Below are 20,949 nucleotides of genomic sequence, written 5' to 3'. Positions count from 1 at the left end.
GACACCACAGGGAACTCCCAAAGAGGTTGAATTAATCAAATGATATTTCTTTTGAGCATATTTGTATCATTTTCCGAACAGGTATGCCATAACATTTTAAGAAACCACCCTTTCCTGACCTTCGAAAAGAAAATGTATGCATTCAATCAATCAATCAATCAGACTTCATACTTACTGATGGTATAAGTTTCATTAGAACTGAAAAGCTCTCTTCCCCAGCACAAAACGCGAAAAGTTAAATGCTTACTAAGATATCATGGAAAGCAAGTGTTCATTGGTTTTCTGTCGTTCATTGTAGATTAATTGATAATTATTAATTAATTTTAGCTTGGCCAAACAAAATGAATAATTTATAATGCACGAGAAAAGGTATCATCGATACGATGATACGATAAAAATATGTATTATAAATACCTAGTTGCATAGTTGAATCCATAGCTGAAAATCCCACACGGACAACATGAGGATTCACTTCAGCACCCAAATGCTTAACATCATTTTCTTTGGTAATCTTCACTTGGAATACAATCTTCCCTTTGGCAACACCGTAAGTGCACCGTGCACCAGCCCACATGTAGCCGAAACCACTAGTAGAAATTGGAGAAGCTTTGCTCAGACTTTCCTTGTCAATAACCAAATGCAGGTCACTATTATCTATAAAATTAAAACTATAGTTAAAATTCTTTTAAATCAACCAAAGGTTATCTTATTATACTTTATTGTGTTGTCTGGTGTGTTTTGGTAACCTTATTGTACTCCAGGTCGAGATTCGAAATAAAACTTATTCGCATGCTCACGCATGGTGTGCGTTTTTCCTGGAATCTCCTGGTTTTCTGACTTTGGCCGGGATTGCAGTACGTCGTTGGGGGCAAATCATCCGACGCTTCCCGATTTTCCCCCACAGATTTCTCCAGGTACCAATTTAGACCTGGGTGACATTACTGAGTCACACCGCAGACTGCAGTTCCAAACCAAATAACAAGTGACACCAGGACTGAAACACTGTCTCACAGACAAAGGATACCAAGTCTAACACGCCAATTATAAATTCAACAAAGAATTAGAAAACTATTTAGATCAATGATACGGCTACGTGGTATCACTAGCTTTCTTTCTTTTTCAAGATCTTTAAAACCTACCATCTCTTAGATTCGTTATCTTTTTATTTAGTTTTTATTTATTTAGTAACAAATACTAAATACACAAGTTTTTAAGTTTTTTAAGTTTAGTTTTTAAGTTTAAGTTTTTATTTAGTTGTCCAATTTGATTTATTAACACGGAATTATTTTCGACATTTAAAATTCGAGGCATTGGAATTAGCTAAGGTTAAGATAATTCTACCATATATCTGAAAATATTCTCCTTGTGCACATCCTTTGCTCATTTTTTCCAAAACTTAAATACGTTTAAAATTTTGATTTTATTTACATATTTTTTCAAGTTATATTTTATATATACGACCATAAAATTCTATCATAGCAACTCAAAATCAATTCACTGAAATAGACATAACTTCAATTTCTTTAGATATGTAGCTTCCAAATGATAAAAATCTTTACTTTTTAATTGATTTTTTGGCACTGACTACCAGTTTAGTTTTTGCAAAATGATAAGAATAAATAGTTGTAAACTACTGGAATTTTTTTTCTCTCTCTCTTTTTTTGTTTTTCTTTTCTTTTCTTGTTTAAATAGTAAATGTATTTTTAATTTTTATAGTCTGTTCAATTTATTTATAGTATTTAACTTTTTTTCTTTGCTTATTTTTTTTATAGTATATAATTTTTGTTTCTGGTTTGATCTAGTGCTTAATTGAATAGTGTCTCCATTACCGGCCCAGGAGACTTGGGATGATTAATATTATGTATTCAATACATAATGAATTAATTGTGAGTGAATCGTATTACTGCTTATATTTGAATCACTGACAAAAATAATATGTTTGACGTTTTAATAATCCCATTTATAGTCAGTTCACATTTTCTTTTCAAAATTATTTACAATAGCTAAACAAGTAGTAAATTGATCTATATAAGCCAGTAATTTTCAGCTTTACTTTTAACATTAATCCATTATGGATATGCGAAGTCAACTGTTTTGTGTTTATCTTTTCTTATACGTTTAGATTTTTTTTTTTTTTTTTTTTTTTTTTTTTTTTTTTTTTTTTTTAGTGACAAGGCCTTGTAAATGAGCAAATTATGCAATTTTTTTAGTATTGCTTGTAAATTTGATGGAAAATCCCAATTTTTCAAGAAAAGTGATAGCACTATATAATTTTTGGGATTTCTTGAGACTTTTATTTGATTCAAAGGTTTTCTCTAGGAATAAGGATTGAAAACGTCAGTGAACACATATGGATACATTTAAATAAGTTTCAAAGGCAAAACACAAGAGAATACAAAGTATTTGAAACATACTAAGTATAAAAAAAATAAATAAAAAGTACAAAATAAAAGAATAAAACAATAAATAACACATCAAAAAGGTCACACTAAACAAAGAAAATGGTTTACCAATAAGTTTTCCAATGGAAGGTTCTTTTAATTGGAGAATTTAGTATGATAACGGTTAACCGATAAGTTTTTAAATGGAGGGTTATTTCTTTTATAATACTTTTATAGACTATAATATGTTTCTTTGATCAGTCTTTCAGGAGATATGATCTGTAGTTTGTAAGGATTCCTTGTGATTTAGTTAAGGGTTCTGAAGGGATAAAACGGTTGAAGAACGTCAGCCAAGATATGTAGAAGATGATTATTTAGTCTAAGAGGTCATCATACAAAGAATCATACACAGCATATTAATAACTGGCAAAGAACAAGCTAAATTAATTAGAAATATGACATGTTAAATGAGAAAATTTGTATATCAAGCATGGGCAAAGGGTGATTTCTTTTGTACATAGGTTTTGGTATATAAACAATAATTATTAATTAAATTAATTAGGTACTTGTCGGTTAAACAAAACATGACAATAATATAATATATACCTACATCATAGTTTTCTCACTAAAAAAAAGAAGCAAACTATAGCCGATTCCAGAGAGGCAAACCGGTTTTGTCAGATCTTAGACAGTATAATCCTCGAGTCAGTTTCGATTAACAGACAAGTACCATTAATTATTTTACATTATGGTTTTTATTTAAATTAAACAGACAAATACATCAACTGCCAGAAGCAAACTTGTTTAGGCTAAACACTTTAAAAATGAAAAACCCTACTTTTTACATTACAATCAACTAAGAAAAAGAACAAAAGAAGATTTTTTGCGATCAAACAACTTTTTTTTTCAATAAAAATACCAAAAAAGTGTTTTCAAAATTCTGGGAGGGAGGGGAGGCCCCTTAAAACAAAATAAGTTCTGTAGTTTGTTTTAATCTGTTTTTATCTCATGTTATTTGGTTCCTAACATGTTTTATACATTTTTCTTCATATCCAGAATACGTTGAATCCTGTATATTCGGTTTAAGAAGCAGTTTTAGAAACTCAAACTTTGGACATAAGTATTGTTGTCATTGTATAAAAGCGTAATTGCAAAAAAACTATTACTTTTTTTTATCAGAAGTAGCAAAAATCACCAATGATTATATTTCTCATCTTGATAGTGATAGAAAAAGAGAGATTACATTCCTGTAGTTCCATTGTAAAAAAGCGCTTAATTTCATTGGTTTATATCAGTGACATATTCGCGTACACCAATCACAAATTTCTTTGTTTGTTGCAGCACAGAAAGCCAAATAGCCTTGCATATTAAGAAACATGATTGGTCCTCCGAGTTACTGCATAAAACTTAAATCCAATTGGAAAAATGATAAGTTGGGTTATATCTGTTTGATTCTTCATATGAAATTTTAAACCAATAAAAGAACAGAAAGTCACCAGACTTTTTTTAGAAGTGAAAATTCCAATTCAATATCTTCTTTATTTAATTAATCAATATTCATAGTAACAATAATTCAGTGTTTAATTATTCAAAATTTATTTTGTTAAATATTTCTGATTAATTGTCAGTTTGGCAAATCCAAGAAAATGTTTTTGTATGGGGATATACCACTGCTACCAGGTATTTTGGCGACTACTTCTAGAGACACCTTACTACTGCAGTAACAAATTTTATAGAAGGTATACAAGCGTGGATCGTTTTGTTTATTTGTGTATGTGTCATTGTGTATATGGCTACTAGCTTTAAATTTGTAATGATCTTCATGAATATTAGTTTTATAATTTTAGATATTCCCATTTTATACAGTCTGAAATATTTATACACCATAACTTCCACGTATATAATGAATCTCCACCATCAAACTAAAAGCTGAGATTCTTGTTTGTTTTCCTAAATTTCAATTTTTGAACAAAAGCAATATCACAAAACCTGCTTCATTACCTCTGATTAAAAATATTATAATGTGCAATATGTCCTTTTTGATTCAATCAAAACAATGATATGATAAAATACTTACACCAGTCAAGAGTAACCGCATCGTTGTCTATTTCTGGCTCTTCCAATGGAGTCTCTTGGAAAACAATTGGTTGATCTTCCAACTTTCGCTTAACTCCTCTTTCATCATCAGTTTTGACATCAGCTTTTTCTTCTTTGACTGTTGCTTCACCTTCCACTGATTTCTCTTCTTTTGCCTCAGCTGTTTCAGGCTCCTGTTTGACAGTTTCATCCAGTTCAGCCATTGTCTCATCCTTGCCGCCATAAACAGCAGTTGTGCTATCTACAATAAAAATTGAAAGAAATCATAAATAACAAACTTCTGAAAGTATTCAGCTATTTGAGGTCAGGACACTGGCTAATTCTTTCTTGACCCCCACTCCATTTCAAGTTTCTGCTTTCACTACCTCCCACAACATTTATTAAGAATTTGTTACAATATTATAACAGTCTAATCTAGGACTCTCCCTTGCAAGTTGTTTAGCTAAGGTTATACTCTACAAAAAATAATACTCAAATCCCATATAGCCATTTTGAGTTAAAATGTAAACACCCTTTCTATACCCCTACCCTGTCTGTAGTTTCTACCTTAGCCACTTTCTACAAAATCCATCCAATGTTTGGATTTTAATTAAAATCTAATTGCAGCATAATATAAGATTTCTCTTGATATATTTAGCTGAGCTTTTCTAGAGATACGGACTTTTGAAATTTTAGCCTTTAAATTATAATCTAGAGTACAAAGAGCTAACAATATTTAACAAAACTAAATTTTTTGTTCCAGGTGAGTGATTTAACTGCCTGAACAATCGAAAATTAGCTTCTCATTAAAATTTATTTAGAAGTTAATTAGTGTCTGCAGTTCAGTAATTTTTGCACAGTTATCATCAAATTGCAAATAACCAAACTTATAAGGGTTACTATGTATTAAGACATTACCACTCATATCTTCCATATCTTACTCACTGAAATTACGAGTATTTTAATAATCATTGCTATACATACAAGTCCTTAGCTAACAAGATGCTCCAAGTTTGCAGTATTTTCGTATTAAATTTGAAGTAAATACGTATTGAGCTGACATTCCCATTGCAAACGCACCCTAAAACCTCTCTTATCCCTCATGGACCATTTAATTAAACCTTTTTAGGAATATGGACTTTGTGAATCCCAACACTATGTTTGCACCACTTAATTAGCTGTTAAACAACATACAAAACCAAGCAAGATTGAAATAGTCTCTTTCACAAAAAGAAACTTTCAAAATCCATCACTAATATTTATACCTTTAATTATCATTGAAAGATTCTTTCTAAAAACAGCGAACTTTTTTATCATTAGTGGCCATGCTTCTGCATTATAATTAGCTGCACAAATCTGTGTCCATTAAAATACTTCTGGTATTTTAACACTATCTCCTTCATCCTGGCTCACTCTTTACCAGTCTTCATTCCAAAGATGAGCAATGTCCTCACACATACATTTCTATGGTGGGAGGAAAACAATGTGCTTTTTAGCCATTTCACTTTTTTAAAAATATCACTAATTTTTTAATAAAATACACTACAAAGCTTTTAAGTTATATTCTCTATTATCATTTAAGAGTCAAAATTTTCACGTTCCTAGAAATAACAATATCAAGAAAAAGGGGTAAAATTAAATATATTTAATGTAGTCAGCTAATGTGTCAGACCCAAATCCCAGCAAAAGTGTCAGATACCTCTGGTGCAAGCCTCTTTTGGCATTCATCTTAGTTTTCTCTAAGGAATAATTAAAATTAATCTTAAAAGAGGCTTTCTAAAAGCAGCCTACTCTTCTATAACTAGTGACCATGCTTCTGCACTGTAATTAGCTGCAGGTCCATTAAAATCTCTCAAGTTATGACCTCTGCAAAGTCTTCATTCCAAAGCTAAGAAATGTGCTCACACATACATTTCTATGGTGAGAGGAAGACAATATGATTTTAGCTATTTCATTTTCTTTAAAATATCACTAATTTTTTTATAAAATACACTATGAATCTGTCAACTTGTACTCTCTGTGATTATTTAAGTGTACAAATTAGAAATAAATATTTTTGATGCAGTCAGCCAAGGTGCTCAACCCAAAAACATGTACAAGAGTCAGATACATCTGATGCAAACCTCTTTTGGAATTTATCATAGTTTTTATTAGTTTTTTTAAAAGAATAAATGGCTCCAGTTCAAAACACTAAATTATACTAATGCATCTGACCAACAGCTCAGACAATATTTGTACCAAATCATTAAGTTCAGAGTAAATGATCTATTTCAAGAAAGAAAAAGGGGTTAACATATTTTCCTTTTTTGACCATGAAATATAGATAGCACCTCTGGGAATAGATATTTTCTAAGTGCAAGTGATCATATCAGCACAGGGTAAGAACAGTTAATATAAACAAAGAGAAAACAAAACATAATTACCATCAGCTGACGGCTCTTTGGCTTCACTTGCACTCATATTTGGATCTAGAAGACAAATATAACTATCAATAGAGGAAATAAAAAAGGATTGTTTCAAAGACATTGCAAGCTCCAGGACCACATTGCTTCAACCAGTGCAGAATATGGACTGGGCATGCTTCCTCCTAAATTAGGCAGGATTAAATGTTATAGATTTCAAGGTTTTATCCTTAAAATATTTACAAATCTGCACCCTCCCTCTAAACAACACAGCACAAGAGCTGTATATAGTCTGTAACTAAAAGCTTGAAGAGTCACAAATATACTGGCATAAAAAGCATCCTCTGGATGTTTGGGTGTTGAACTGATTTTTTTATATGTTATAATGAAAAAAAAAAAACCTACAACATATTTTTCATTACAAAGTACAAATAACAGTCTGGACTTTCGAATGGTTAGAGAATTAGAAGAATGAATTTAGAAGAAAAAAAAATAGTGAGAAAATTCAGTAGTGAGAGTGAATTTATAATAAAATACATAAAAAAGAAATGACACAAACGTGAATGTTTAAAATAATTGGCTAATAAGGCTAAAACATTTGTAACAAACTATACTGATACCAAAAACCAATTTTCCAGGAACTTAGTTTTACATATTAAACTTATTTAAACTCCAGTCATCAGTAAATCAGGAATGACACCAGTGTACCAACACATGATGAAATTCCCCATGAAAACAGGAGAACAAACCAAATATTTTGGTATAAAATGAAATCTATTCTCCTCCCCGAGAAACAATGGCTGATCCCTTTCCAAACACTAACTGCAGGACTGTATGACTACAAATACCAGGGATGTGGAATTGGAGTAAGAGTTTTAGTAAAGATTGCTGAATAGAGTTAGAGTTGATATATTGAAAATGTCTGTAGTCAGTTATAACTCATAAAATCTAATAAATGAAGGATTAAAACAGGGCTGTGGAGTTGGAACCATGGACTTGGGAGTTTTAGTAAATTTTTACTGAATAGAGTTGGTATACAGAAAATACCTGAAATCTGAGTTGGTTATAGCTTATAAGCAGCTCCATTTCCCTGACAAATATATATATATATTTGAAACTGAATTATAATGTTTACACACAATTAAATATATTTAATTAAATAAAATAATTATAAGTAATAAATATAATTATAAGTAAATATAATAATAAAAATAAGTAATTTACAAATTAAATATATTTAATTTAGTCAGCTAATGTGTGAAACCCAAATCCCAGCAAAAGTGTCAGATACCTCTGGCGCAAGCCTCTTTTGGTATTTATCTGAGTTTTTTTTCAAGGGATAATTAAAATTAATCTTAAAAGAGGCAGCCTTTCTAAAAGCAGCCTACTCTTCTATCACTAGTGACCATGCTTCTGCACTGAAATTAGCTGCAGGCTCATAAAAATCTCTCAAGTTATGACCTCAGCCAAGTCTTCATTCCAAAGATAAGAAATGTGTTCACACATACATTTCTATGGTGAGAGGAAGACAATATAATTTTAGCTATTTCACTTTCTTTAAAATATCACTAATTTTTTAATAAAATACACTATTAATCTGTCAAGTTGTACTATCTGTGATTATTTAATTGTAAAAATTTGAAATAAATATTTTTGATGCAGTCAGCTAAGGTGCTCAACCCAAAACCATGTACAAGAGTCAGATACATCTGTTGAAATATAGATAGCACCTCTGGGAATAGATATTTTCTGTGCAATTGATCATATCTGCATAGGGTAACAACACTTAATATAAACAAAGAGAAAACAAAACATAATTACCATCAGCTGACGGCTCTTTGGCTTCACTTGCACTCATATTTGGATCTAGAAGACAAATATAACTATCAATAGAGGAAATAAAATGGATTGTTTCAAAGACATTGCAAGCTCCAGGACCACATTGCTTTAACCAGTGCAGAATATGGACTGGACATGCTTCCTCCTAAATTAGGCAGGATTAAATGTTATAGATTTCAAGGTTTTATCCTTAAAATATTTACAAATCTGCACCCTCCCTCTAAACAACACAGCACAAGAGCTTGACAAGATTAAAAGATCTTAGAAATACAAGAGGATGAGACATAGTAGTTCAGCTAACACATACCATTTTTTGCTTTCAAGATAACCTAATTTTTGTTTTTTTAAGTGATAAAACCAACAGAAATTGCTGTTATATATAGTCTGTAACGAAAAGCTTAAGAGTCACAAATATACTGACATAAAAAGGATTCTCTGGATGTTTGGGTGTTGAACTACTTTTTTATATGTTATAATAAAAAATAAAAAAACAAAAAAACACTACAACATATTTTTCATTCTGGACTTTCGAATGGTTAGAGAATTAGAAGAATGAATTTAGAAGAAAAAAATAGTGAAAAAATTCAGTAGTGAGAGTGAATTTATAATAAATTACATAAAAAAGAAATGACACAAAACGTGAATGTTTAAAATAATTGGCAAATAAGGCTAAAACATTTTGGTATAAAATGAAATCTGTTCTCTCCCCCCCCCCCTGAGAAACAATGGCTGATCCCTTTCCAAACACTAACTGCAGGACTGTATGACTACAAACACCAGTGATGTGGAATTGGAGTTTTAGTAAAGATTGCTGAATAGAGTTGGAGTTGATATACTGAAAATGTATGTAGTCAGTTATAACTTATAAAATCTAGTAAATGAAGGATTAAAGCAGGGTTGTGGAGTTGGAAACATGGACTTAAGAGTTTTAGTAAATTTTTACTGAATAGAGTTGGTATACAGAAAATATCTGAAATCTGAGTTGGTTATAGCTTATAAGCAGCTCCATATCCCTGACAAATATATATATTTGAAACTGAATTATTAATGCTTAACTGGCTTGAACTCTTTGCCTTCTTCTTCTTATTCAGCAGACGGGCTTTTCAGTTGATACTATTTAGCCCTTTTCCTTTTGGCTCACTCTGTGAGATCAACAGAGCTATGGAGCTGGTTTGTCTTGTATGATTTGTATCTGCTCAGATTTCTTGAAGTATATCTTTTGATACCAGCAGTTGAATTATAAGAGAGTATATATTGATCTCTGTGCTCTGCGGGAGAGTATGGTCAGCAAGACTCTTGGCTGTTAGTGGAATTTTGTGGTGTTTGAAGCATTCTACCATTTTACATTGCAGGGTATACTGTGCAGACGTCAGCATATTACATTCAAATAGGCAGTGATCTATTGTATCATTCTTAAGATTACATGACCTGCAAAGGGGGGACGAGGGAACTTCGCCACTTTAATTAGGAATCTGATATGAAAATGCCTGAACCTTTCGACTTTTGCCTTACCTTCGACTTTTGTCTCATGAGTTTCTTCTTCCTTTGCTTGGTCTTGCTCTTCAGTCATTGACTCATCCTAAATTAAGGGAAAAAAAATAATTAAATGCTTATTGAGAAATACCAAACTTAGAAGCTCTGAAAGCCTCACTAAATCTTCCATGAAATTTAAGAGAATTTTTTAATTGTGGTCCCTTTTCTTCTTGGACCACCTAAACACTGGTCCATGGACCAAATGTTGGCAACTGCTGGTCTAATTGCATACTTATTGACAGTTGGGGTTCAAGTATCTGATCTAAATTCTTTTTAGCAAGCCTATAAAGTCTAGCACCATTTAAAGTGAAATTGAGAGTTGGAGTGCAAGTATTTTATCTAAAATATATTATTAATTACACTGTCTTGTTTGCATTAATCAAATATGATTTAAACTGTCCCAGTAAGTGATAAAGGTAGATCCTAATTTGACCAACATTTTTTTTTAATGGTTTCAATGCTATATTATTGACCATTGGTCAACTGTAGTACACAAAAGTGTATTCAGAAGCAGGACAAACATTATAGAAACTTGTCAGCTTGACTCACATTCTGTTAAGTTCATAGAATATATATAACAATGCAGTTCATGCACTAGATTATAAAGATTCATGCTTGCTTATAAAACATTCCTGCTATGCAATTCTGAATAACCAAAAAGCAGAGGGTATCAGTGTGATACAGTGCTTTCTTAAAAAACACCCAAAATCTAAATTTTTTTTTTTATGAAATATGAATAATTCAAGAGAAATTTCAACAATCATTTTAAGGATTTTTAGAAGATGCCATTCAGTAATTACACCTGTAATTTCTGAAGAGAAATAAATTAAATTCTCATACTTAAAAATAAAAACTTCAACAAAGAAGTAAACTAGAAAAATGCCACTTAGATTTTACTACTTTCATGTAAAATACCAATAAAATAATTGGCTATTCAGTAGTACCAAATAGAGCATGTGTCTCTTCTCCCAAGATTTGGGGAAAAAACAACATTATTTGGTATTTTCATAAAAAATGTCCCTCATGACATTTTTGTGAATTACCACTCCTATTGGAAGTTAAACAGGACCCTATTTGCAAATGGTCCATGACCTTGGTTCTGAAACTCCCAACAGATACATTAATGTTTTAGGTCATAATAAGATGTGCAATGTAAAAAAAACCTATTGAATTTTGAAGTGTAGATACAAGATATTTAAAACATGAGTTATTACTCTACCAAAATGCTTAGGAGCTCCTGTTTGGTAAACAACTGAAGAAAATACTGACCCTTCCCCCTTGTGTTTAAAGTATAATGTTCTAACCAACTCACCTCTTCAGGTACTTCTGTTTCTGGCTTTACAGCACCTTCACCATTGTTTTGACCTCCATTATTTGGTGTTACTGTTCCATTTTCACCAAATATTGCAGCCTTTAATCTTTCCACCAAGTCTTTTTTAAGACCTTTACTATCTAACCCTCTGTTAGTGAGCTCAGTTTTCAAATCAGCAACTTTCATTTTTTCAATATCATCCCCTGAGAGAGCCATTTTGGTGCTAAAAATATTTTATTTTTAGTGGATATTTTGACATGTAATACACTGAAAATTATCTTCTATAGGTTAACTTTGATAATCAGCAGAAAGTAAATTATTAAAAATGAATACAAAAAAAAACAGAAGAGTAAATTTGAGGTGAAGCTCAAATTTAGCATGAATGCAAGACATATGTAAGTCCAGTAAAATTGCACTGAAAGTCATCTCTTATATTTTCAAGATATTAATTCAGAGAGTAATTCAAGAATAAAAGATTACCTGTTAACTCATTAAAAAAGGATTTAAATGGCATTTGTAACTTTGTTAAAGAACACAATTAAAGACTAGCAGCACATCAGATAATTAAAAGTACTTTTAAGTTTAGAAACAATAAAACTTGCACATAATGGTGCAACTGCATGTTTAAAACAAAACTGACTCTGCCAACTGCAGGAGAAACTGCAGGTAAATGTTCAGTTCCCTCACAAGTGTCTAAACTGGAAACAATGCTGCAAAGCAGCATAGTTTCTATACTATAATACTTAGAAATGCTAATTCTAGGAGCATATCCATTTCTGGTTGACCCTTCTCCTCTATGAGGTAAACTAAAAAAACATGTAAAGTGGGCTTGTTTATATGTAACATTACTTATGAAGCAGAGCATATTAGTCCTTGAGCCCTGCAGACAGTGGGGAGAGGTCTGTATTCCAGATTTATTTAATAAACCTTGTCTGAGTGTTCTTTTTTATTACTCTTTATTGAACAAATATAGAATATAGACCTTGCCCTGCTGCCTGCAGGGCTCATGGATGAATATGCAATGCTCTATAGGTGATGTTAAATGTAAGCAAGCCCACTTTATTCATTATAGCCTAGTCTTGTTGGAGAGGGATTTTAGAAAGGGATGCACTTTTCTAATAATGACACAGAAACAATGTGATCATCAGAATCCCATTATATGCAGTAATAAACACTTTAGAGCACTTGGAAGGAAACTAGACATTTATCCAAATATCAAAGCTGACAGAAGAAATATGGTAGGCTAGATGGAAAAATTGTTTTAAATTTATTACCTACTTTGAGTATGACAAATCTATGCTTGCAAATTATGTAGCCTGACTTTAATAAAATGAATTTAACAATAAAATACTAAGCTTGAAACCAATGTTTTTGCCCTTTTTCTACCCAAAACCAAATTTTAAGGGTCAAAAATAGACTCTAAATTGAATTTGCAAGAAAATAATTATTATATTCATGAAGCTTGCATCTAGTGGTATGTACATTTTATTTGAAGGTTAATAACATGAACTGCTATGTGTTTAGCCTAGGCCAAAGGTTCTCCCCATACACAAAGTGTTATACACAACAATACTAGACATTTTACAATAAGAATTCTTTTCTTAACATATTTCCCTATATGAGGGGGCTTCCACAGACCTATACGTAAGGGTTTCCTAATAAACCTGTTTGCCAGCACCTGCACAAACATCTCATAAAGTTAGTGTTAATTGTGAAAAACTTTTGATATAATTTTAGCAATAATTTTTTTTAAACCATGTAGAAAATTTAAACATATCAAAATAAGGCAAGCTAAGGTCTAGAACCTAATATAAGTTAAACCTTTCAACAACTGTCTATCTTTGCGGTAATTTTACACAAGACAAAAATGAAGGCCGTAATCTAGAATTCTTCACAAAATTAATGAAAATGATGATCCTTTTTATAAATGCGTTTCTCTGATAAATTCCTTAAACGCTAAATATAGATGCTAACAAATATCATGAAACGCACCTTGGTAGCAAAAATTTGAAATGTGTTTTTTTTTTTTTTTTATCAACTCAAATAAAGTTTAAATTGGTGACATCAAGGTAACAGCAAAATTGAAAGTGCCCCTTGTGAGAGGAATTGTGAAAGGAGTTCCTCTTAACCTAACAACAGGAGATATAATGGAGTGCCTACAAAGTGTAATGGTAATATGTGACATAGTAAGACAAAAAAGGTTCAACAGGGAAACAAGAAAACTAGAAGACAGTTTTGCAGTAATGGTGATATTTGAAAGTGATAAATTACCTCCAAACATTTGGTTTTGTGGGAGGAAAAGAGAAGTTCATGTTTACCATCGTAGAATCATGCAGTGTCACAAATGCCAGAAGTATGGCCACCTGCAAAAGGATTGCAGAGCCAAGGAACCAGTGTGTCTACGTTGTTCAAATAAACATTCATCAGATAAGTGTCCTTTGAAAAGTGAAATTTCCCCAGATAGAGCAAGGGCTTATTCTTGTGCCAATTGTAGAGGGAATCATGCCTCTACTTCGTTTGCTTGCCCAGTGAGGAAACAAAATCGTGAAATACTACAAGTGGCAGAATGTTATCAAATGGGTTACAGGATGGCCCAAGTAACTTATAAGAGCTATGCAGATGCAGCTAACAGGACAAATTTGAAAAGGCTGGCATCAAACAATTCTAGTTCAGCCAACAGTGTTGAACAAATAAGAAAGGTTACAAAACAAGAAACTGCAGAAAAAATGGTAATAGGCTTACTCTGTAAAGCTGAATTGTTGGAAATGAGCAACATATCACTATCTGATCGAATCGAAAGACTTTGCAGATTGGTAGAAGAATTAGAGTTAGGGTGTCTCAATCAACAAAAGATTGCCAGTGTTTGTAATATGAATGGAATAATTGAAAATGCCCAAAATGAACCTTAGAATTTTATCATGGAATGCCCAATCAGTAATGAAAGAGAAAAAAGACCTAATTTTACAATATTGTCAGGAGAATGAAATTGATGTAATATGCATACAAGAGACATGGTTGCAGCCATACATAAATCTGACTTTTAAAGGATATAATATGATAAGAAAAGACAGATCAGAAAGTACAAAAGGTGGAGTACTGACCTGCGTGAAAAAGCATTTACATTTTACTGAATGGGAGATTGAATTGCAGGATCATCCAGATTATAAAGTTGAAATCAATGGCTGCAGGATACTTCAACAAGATGGATCAACCATTAACATTATAAATGTATACAATGCAAATGGCAACAATAGTGAAATTGGTGGCATTATTGATGAGTTATCAAAGAATATTCCTACTAATGAAGGACTGATCATAACAGGTGATTTTAATGCACACAGCAAGGTTTGGTGCAAATGCAATATTGTGAACTCATCTGGAAGGAGTACGGAGGACTTTCTGTTACAATCTCCAATTTGCCTGGCCACTCCTAATGGATTGCCAACCCGTAAAAATCATTTCACTGGTGGTCACACTACAATTGACCTAACATTTGCTAGCCCTAATTTAGCCACAAGGACTACTGTTACAATTCCAGATCATACATTGCTATTTAGTGATCATTCCCCCATAATAATCTACATTGAGGGTCATAATAAGAGTAGTAGTCCAGCCCAATTGGAAAGCACAAGCACTCCTCACTTCAGATTGAAAAAAGCAAATTGGCTTAAGTATAGAGAACAGCTTGAAAACATATCAATTCAGGTATTAGTGGAAGCAGAAACATTGATTGACGATAAAATCCATGTATTTCAAAGCAATATATTAGCAGCAGCTAAGAAAGCTATTCCACTAAAAGGTAACTCAAAAAGGACTCACAAAAATAACATTTGGTGGAATACAGAATGTGAAGAAGCAAAGAAGGACTATGTGATAAATGAAAGAATTTATGCCATGGCAACAACTGTAGAAAATCTGATTAATGTCAAACGATCCTATGCAAGGTTTAAGAGAACAGTGTCCATAGCAAAAAAGAAAAGTATTAGAGAGTTTCTTGAAAATCTAAATTTCAGGAGACCAGCAGCTAAAGTTTACGGGTTTATACGCAGGATGCAAAACAAACAGCCAAACAAAACAAGCAACCCACCTCTAGTTTATGAAAATGTAATTCTGGCAAGTGATCTGGACAAAGCTAATACAAGCGTCAAACATATGGAAAAAATAATTGGAAAGGAGGATCCAGACGAAGAAGCAGTATCAAGAATGGCAGCAAAAGTGAAACAGCTGACTAATAAAGACCAGCAAGAACCATACAATCAGCCTTTCTCCTTAGTGGAAATAGAGGATATCATCAGGAATTTGCCAAATACAGCCCCTGGTGCAGATATGGTGTATCCCCAACTAGTTAAAAATCTCCCACAAGAATGGGTAGAAGTGCTGTTGGAAATAATAAATATTGCCTGGAAGAGTGGATGTTTCCCAAAAGTGTGGAAGGCGGGACTAGCAGTGATGATTCCCAAACCAGGTAAAGACACTTCAAAGATCGAAAACCACAGATTTATTACTTTATTACCCGTGTTAGGCAAAGTTTATGAAAGACTTGTAAAGAAAAGGCTAAACTGGGAAGTGGAAAAAAGAAAAATACTTAAAGATGTGCAGTGTGGGTTTAGGAGAAACAAGAGTACTATTGATAACCTGGTTTGTTTTCAAAGAGATGCTGCCTATACTTTACAAAACGGGTTGGTAATGATAGCTGTCTTCCTAGATGTTGATGGTGCATTTGATAATTTGGTACACAGACAGATATTACTGGGACTAATTGAGGCGGGGATCCGTGGAAGAATGCTAATGTTTACGAAAAAATATCTAGAAGATCGTGAAGTGCATGTTAGGGTGGGAAACACCATCTCCAGCCATTTCACCAAAAGAAAAAGGGGAGTCCCTCAGGGATCAGCTTTGGGTCCAGATTATTATAATCTGGGTGAACACAACATACCTTTAGATGATGGTGATTCTAGTGCAGGAATTTTTGCAGATGACAATAACCTGTGGGCAGTTGGAAGAACAATTGAAGATGTTGTGCCAATAATAAAATCTGTTCTTGAACAGCTTGAAATTTGGGCAAGTGACATTGATTTAAGCTTTTCGGCTCACAAAACAAAAGCCATGCTTATCACAAGAAAGAAGTCTATAGAAGTGCCATCTTTAATCCTAAATAGAATGCCCATCGAATTTGTGGACCAAATAAAGTTTCTGGGATGCATAATTGAAAAACGTTTGAACTGGAATTTACACATTGAAAGCATTAAAGCAGCCTGCATTAGGAGAATCAACATAATGAAGACACTAACAGCCATCACATGGGGAAGCAAAGCTGACTTTCTAATTAAGTTTTACACAACATATATCAGGTCAAAGTTAGAATATGCAGCAGTTGTATATCACCCTGCAAATCAATCATCCCTTAAAAAGCTAAATGTTATACAAAATACAGCATTGAGGATTGCATTTGGAGCTAGGAAAACAACCCCGGTTTCATTCATGTTGGCAGAAAGTGGCCTGGATGATCTCGAAACTAGAAGGAACACTGTTACACTAAAATATTTAGCAAAAGTATGGGGGTCAGATGAAACAAATCCAGTGAAATCAAGGATTGTAAAACGAGGTCTGCATACAACTGCAAACAAACACAGAAAGCAGAACCAATTAAACTTCCTTGAAAGGTCCATTCAAATATGTGCTCAATTTGACTTAGAACTAAAGATCACAGAAATGTTACGTGTTCCAGACATGGACTTACCTTCACCATGGGAGTGTTGCAAAATAAAATGCTCAATGGTCATGGAGAAAAAAGAAAACTTGGACTTCGCCACTAGCTTCAAGTTGCTGATTCAAGAAGCATTTAGGGATTTCCTTGATATTTATACGGATGGATCCAAAGTAGATGACTGTAGTCCAGTTGGAGCTGCATTTGTTATACCAAAAAAGAAAATTACAGCACAGTATAAGTTACCCAAACAAACGTCGATCTTTCAAGCTGAAGTTATAGCAATAAAGAAAGCAGTAATATATACAAAAGAAAATCTGAAAGAATATCCTAAAGTATTGATTTGCTCTGATTCGAAGAGTGCACTGGAAGCACTCACCAACATAAGTAGAAGTGGGACACGGTCAAGGGAAGTGGCCAGTTGCTATAAAGAATTAGTCACAATACCCACAGGTCAAGAAATCGTTTTACAGTGGGTTCCAGCTCATGTTGATATACATGGAAATGATATAGCTAACCGAGCTGCAAAAGATGGCACCACTATTGAGGACCCCTTCACATGTTGTGAAACTCCAATTCAGATTATGATGATTGAGGAGGTTATAAAAAAGCAGCAGCAATACTATTTTGAAGAAAATCGTAACCTCTCGGGAAATTGGTTTACAACACGAAAAACAAGAAGGAAGTCAGAACTGAAAATCTACAGGAATCTGACTAGAAGAGAAGGAACCATAGCTTTTCGTCTAAGGTCCAGACATGCAGGTACTCATTCATACCTTGCAAGATTTTATGGAGATGATAATATCTGTGATCACTGTGACAGTGAAGAGACAGTTCAACATATTTTAATTGATTGTGATCATTATATGCATCAGAGAAGACACATAGAATCATTCTTCAAGGAACAAAAGGAAAATATTTCAGTAAATTTACTACTTGGTGGTTTCTTAAGTGATGAACTAAATACCACAGTCATACGCTTAGTAGTGCAATTCTTAGAAAAAATTGGATGTGACAAGAGGATGTAATTAAAGACGCTGGGAATCATTTAATTTCCAGCGTAGCAAGCAAATATTCGAAGAATATAGAGAGAGGACCTGAGTGACCATGTAGGGTGTGTTCCAGCTGACGGTTTTTCAGTAACTGCGCGGTAACTGCCCATTTCTAACTGCGGTAGAGCCAGTGGGAACGGCACAGTAAGCTGACTAGCAGTAGCGTCATTTTCGAATTAAACGCACGTGTTTAAATTTAAGGGACAGTTTAATGCTGATTAGTATAATTTTTTTATTCCTTCTGTTTCAGAGCATTTAGAGAGGTTCTAAGCCAACCATGGGCATTTGGCTGTCATAAATGATTTCAAATGAGCTGGTGAAAAATAAATAGATCATATACTTTTTCTCTTTTTTTATTATTTGAACACTAGAATATCACATAACTAAGCATTCAAATAGCTTGATTGTATCTTAAGCATATACAATCCCTGATGGAGTTTTGTTGATACCTGTCTTAAATTGATTTGTCTAAATAAAATGGGCCTATAGCATTTACAGGATAGTAGTGGGACAACTATAGCAAGTTTTGTTTTTCAATATTCTACTTTTTTAAAAATAATTATTGTTGTCTGGTCAAATTTGTGTTCCTTGCTAAGTGGTAGGCTCTCTGGGCTGGAATGCTTTGTCCAAGGGGTACAGGTTTAATTCCTGGCATTGTCAGTTTATTTTGTTTTGGATAGGGGTTGGTGATATGACTAACCTCAGCTAGAATTGGCCTAACTTTAAATGAGTACAGATGGAAATCTAGGGACAGTAAGAAGGAAGGGCATGCAAGAGCATAGGCTGGCTGGTCCCTAGCTTCCTATTGCACTACCTGGCTAAAGGACCACCAGGTCCTTTACTGGCCTACTGACTTAGCCATAGAAACTTTCTTTCAAACCCATTAAATATAAGTAAAAATGAAGAATACCAGTATGATGGTCCTTCTATTTCCCTGAAATGTGAATGTATGGACAAGAGTGTGGGTCATGAGAGATAGCTTGTGAATATAATTGGGGTGAATGTTCTGCAAGATTAAAAAAAATTATGACTGTTGCTCAGGTTGGCAACTGAACACAGAAGTATAATTTTGTTATTTGTTTTTCTTTGTGACTATCATGCTTATTTAATGTCCAGTATTTTAAAGTTAATCTTCTTTAATTTGTCTTTAATTGCCATGGCCCTAGGGCTTAAATACAATAAAACCTACTTATATCCATTGATTTTCTTAAATAGATAGTAGCTCCATGTTTCCTAGCTTCAGTAAATTTAAATGTAATTGTGAGACCAGGGATTACAAAGTAGGTGAAAACTTGCAAATGAACCTCTGGTATCAATAAAAATTTGTAAGAAATGGATATCAATTTAAAGATTAAAAAAACTGTTAGAAAATAAAGAAGACAAATGAATAAACAAAAGTACCCCTTTGCAACCATTTAATGAATTGTCACAAATATAGGTCACCCTTAAGATTGAAATGAACAAAGCTTCAATTATGAATCCATTTTCCTTTAAACAGACTGAAGGGGCAAACCTCCAAGCTTTGACAAATTCAATCTCACTTTTGGGCATTCTCATCTTTCCTTTTCAATGGAAACTTTCTTTGGATGTTTCCCATCCAACTAAAAACAACATGGACAGCATCAGGTACAAGTGACCTTCTACTTAGCCTACATACCAAAGGGAAAAGCATGCATCTCTATACTATAATTTACCTCCAACCTGCCTAATGTGCAAATATATAGCCAAAATTATGTAGTTCCAATGTATTCTGTCACCTGTTACCTTTTCCCCCATTCTTGCTTTGTTTACAGTTGCTTCAATTAACAGGGAGTTAAAGGTTGAGGGATAGATTGGCAGAATCAATGGGAAACATGTAACTTCTGCTATAAATATTTTTGAAGGTCATCAAAGATCAAGGCCCTCTAGAGCAAGAATGAGTAGAGATGTGTACTTTGAAATACCTTCCCAGGACATACTTTAGCGTGTAGACCCATCCCTGAAAGTTTCATTTTCCTAACCTAACCCATTTCAGTGATAGCAAGAAGTCAATCAACTAGAATTTTACTGGATAAAATTACCATCCTTTGGAATAGACTCTGAATAGTCTACCCTAGCCTACTTCTTCAATAGGATTAAAGACAGTCTCAGAATAATGATTTGGCAGCCCATAAATCCTCGACTTATCTGTAATACTTCACCTAGGCCTGTTTACAGAGCCTAAAAGGAGTTAATGCTTAAAATGCTACCATGTGGCAATTTAATGGAGCCTCAATGTTGCCTGGAAGAAGTCAATGCTTAGAATGATACCAAATGGCAATTTAAGGTAATAATTTTGCCTGGATATGCCAGAAAACATTGAATTAAATAATAAGCTTTTCATTGATTTAACCTACTTGCTAATAGATGGCCTACTACTCAGGGTGTCCTTTAATGTTGATCCCAAAATATGGTGATTTACTAACCTGGCTCAGATCCCTCTTTCTTTTGCAAAATCACTGTCCCACCTTCTTCCAATCAAATAACTTCATATTCCATTACTTCATTCTTGTCCATATTTATTTTTTGTTGAATGAGATTTTTATTGAAGAAGGTGAATTATGTACTTACTGCGCTAACCATTCTTTTGAGCACGGTAAGAAAATCACTTACTGCGGTTACTGCCGGC

At 33.2% G+C, this 20,949-nt stretch overlaps 1 protein-coding gene across 3 annotated transcripts in view; it reads right to left on the bottom strand.

Annotated features, from left to right (window-relative positions):
* LOC136026618 (heterogeneous nuclear ribonucleoprotein U-like protein 1) overlaps positions 1 to 13,483 on the bottom strand; it is a 40,970-nt gene extending 27,487 nt beyond the window's left edge. The window contains exons 1-7 of one of the 3 annotated variants that reach the window (XM_065703343.1): positions 13,365 to 13,483; positions 11,544 to 11,766; positions 10,211 to 10,277; positions 8,681 to 8,725; positions 6,881 to 6,925; positions 4,459 to 4,719; positions 415 to 654 (exon numbers count right to left, since the gene is read on the bottom strand). In XM_065703343.1, the coding sequence (XP_065559415.1) occupies positions 415 to 654; positions 4,459 to 4,719; positions 6,881 to 6,925; positions 8,681 to 8,725; positions 10,211 to 10,277; positions 11,544 to 11,759 (874 nt within the window). In that variant the 5' untranslated portion in view covers positions 11,760 to 11,766; positions 13,365 to 13,483. Of the gene's footprint in view, positions 1 to 414; positions 655 to 4,458; positions 4,720 to 6,880; positions 6,926 to 8,680; positions 8,726 to 10,210; positions 10,278 to 11,543; positions 11,767 to 13,348 lie in introns of all 3 variants that reach the window. The other 2 variants (XM_065703344.1, XM_065703345.1) reach the window with 2 other exon arrangements.
* Between the last annotated feature and the right edge of the window lie 7,466 nt (positions 13,484 to 20,949).

Source organism: Artemia franciscana, chromosome 4 (genome assembly GCF_032884065.1).
Source record: "Artemia franciscana chromosome 4, ASM3288406v1, whole genome shotgun sequence".
Lineage (NCBI taxonomy): Eukaryota > Metazoa > Arthropoda > Branchiopoda > Anostraca > Artemiidae > Artemia > Artemia franciscana.
Note: the sequence above shows the minus strand (reverse complement) of the source record. Positions and strands in the feature narration are given on the sequence as shown.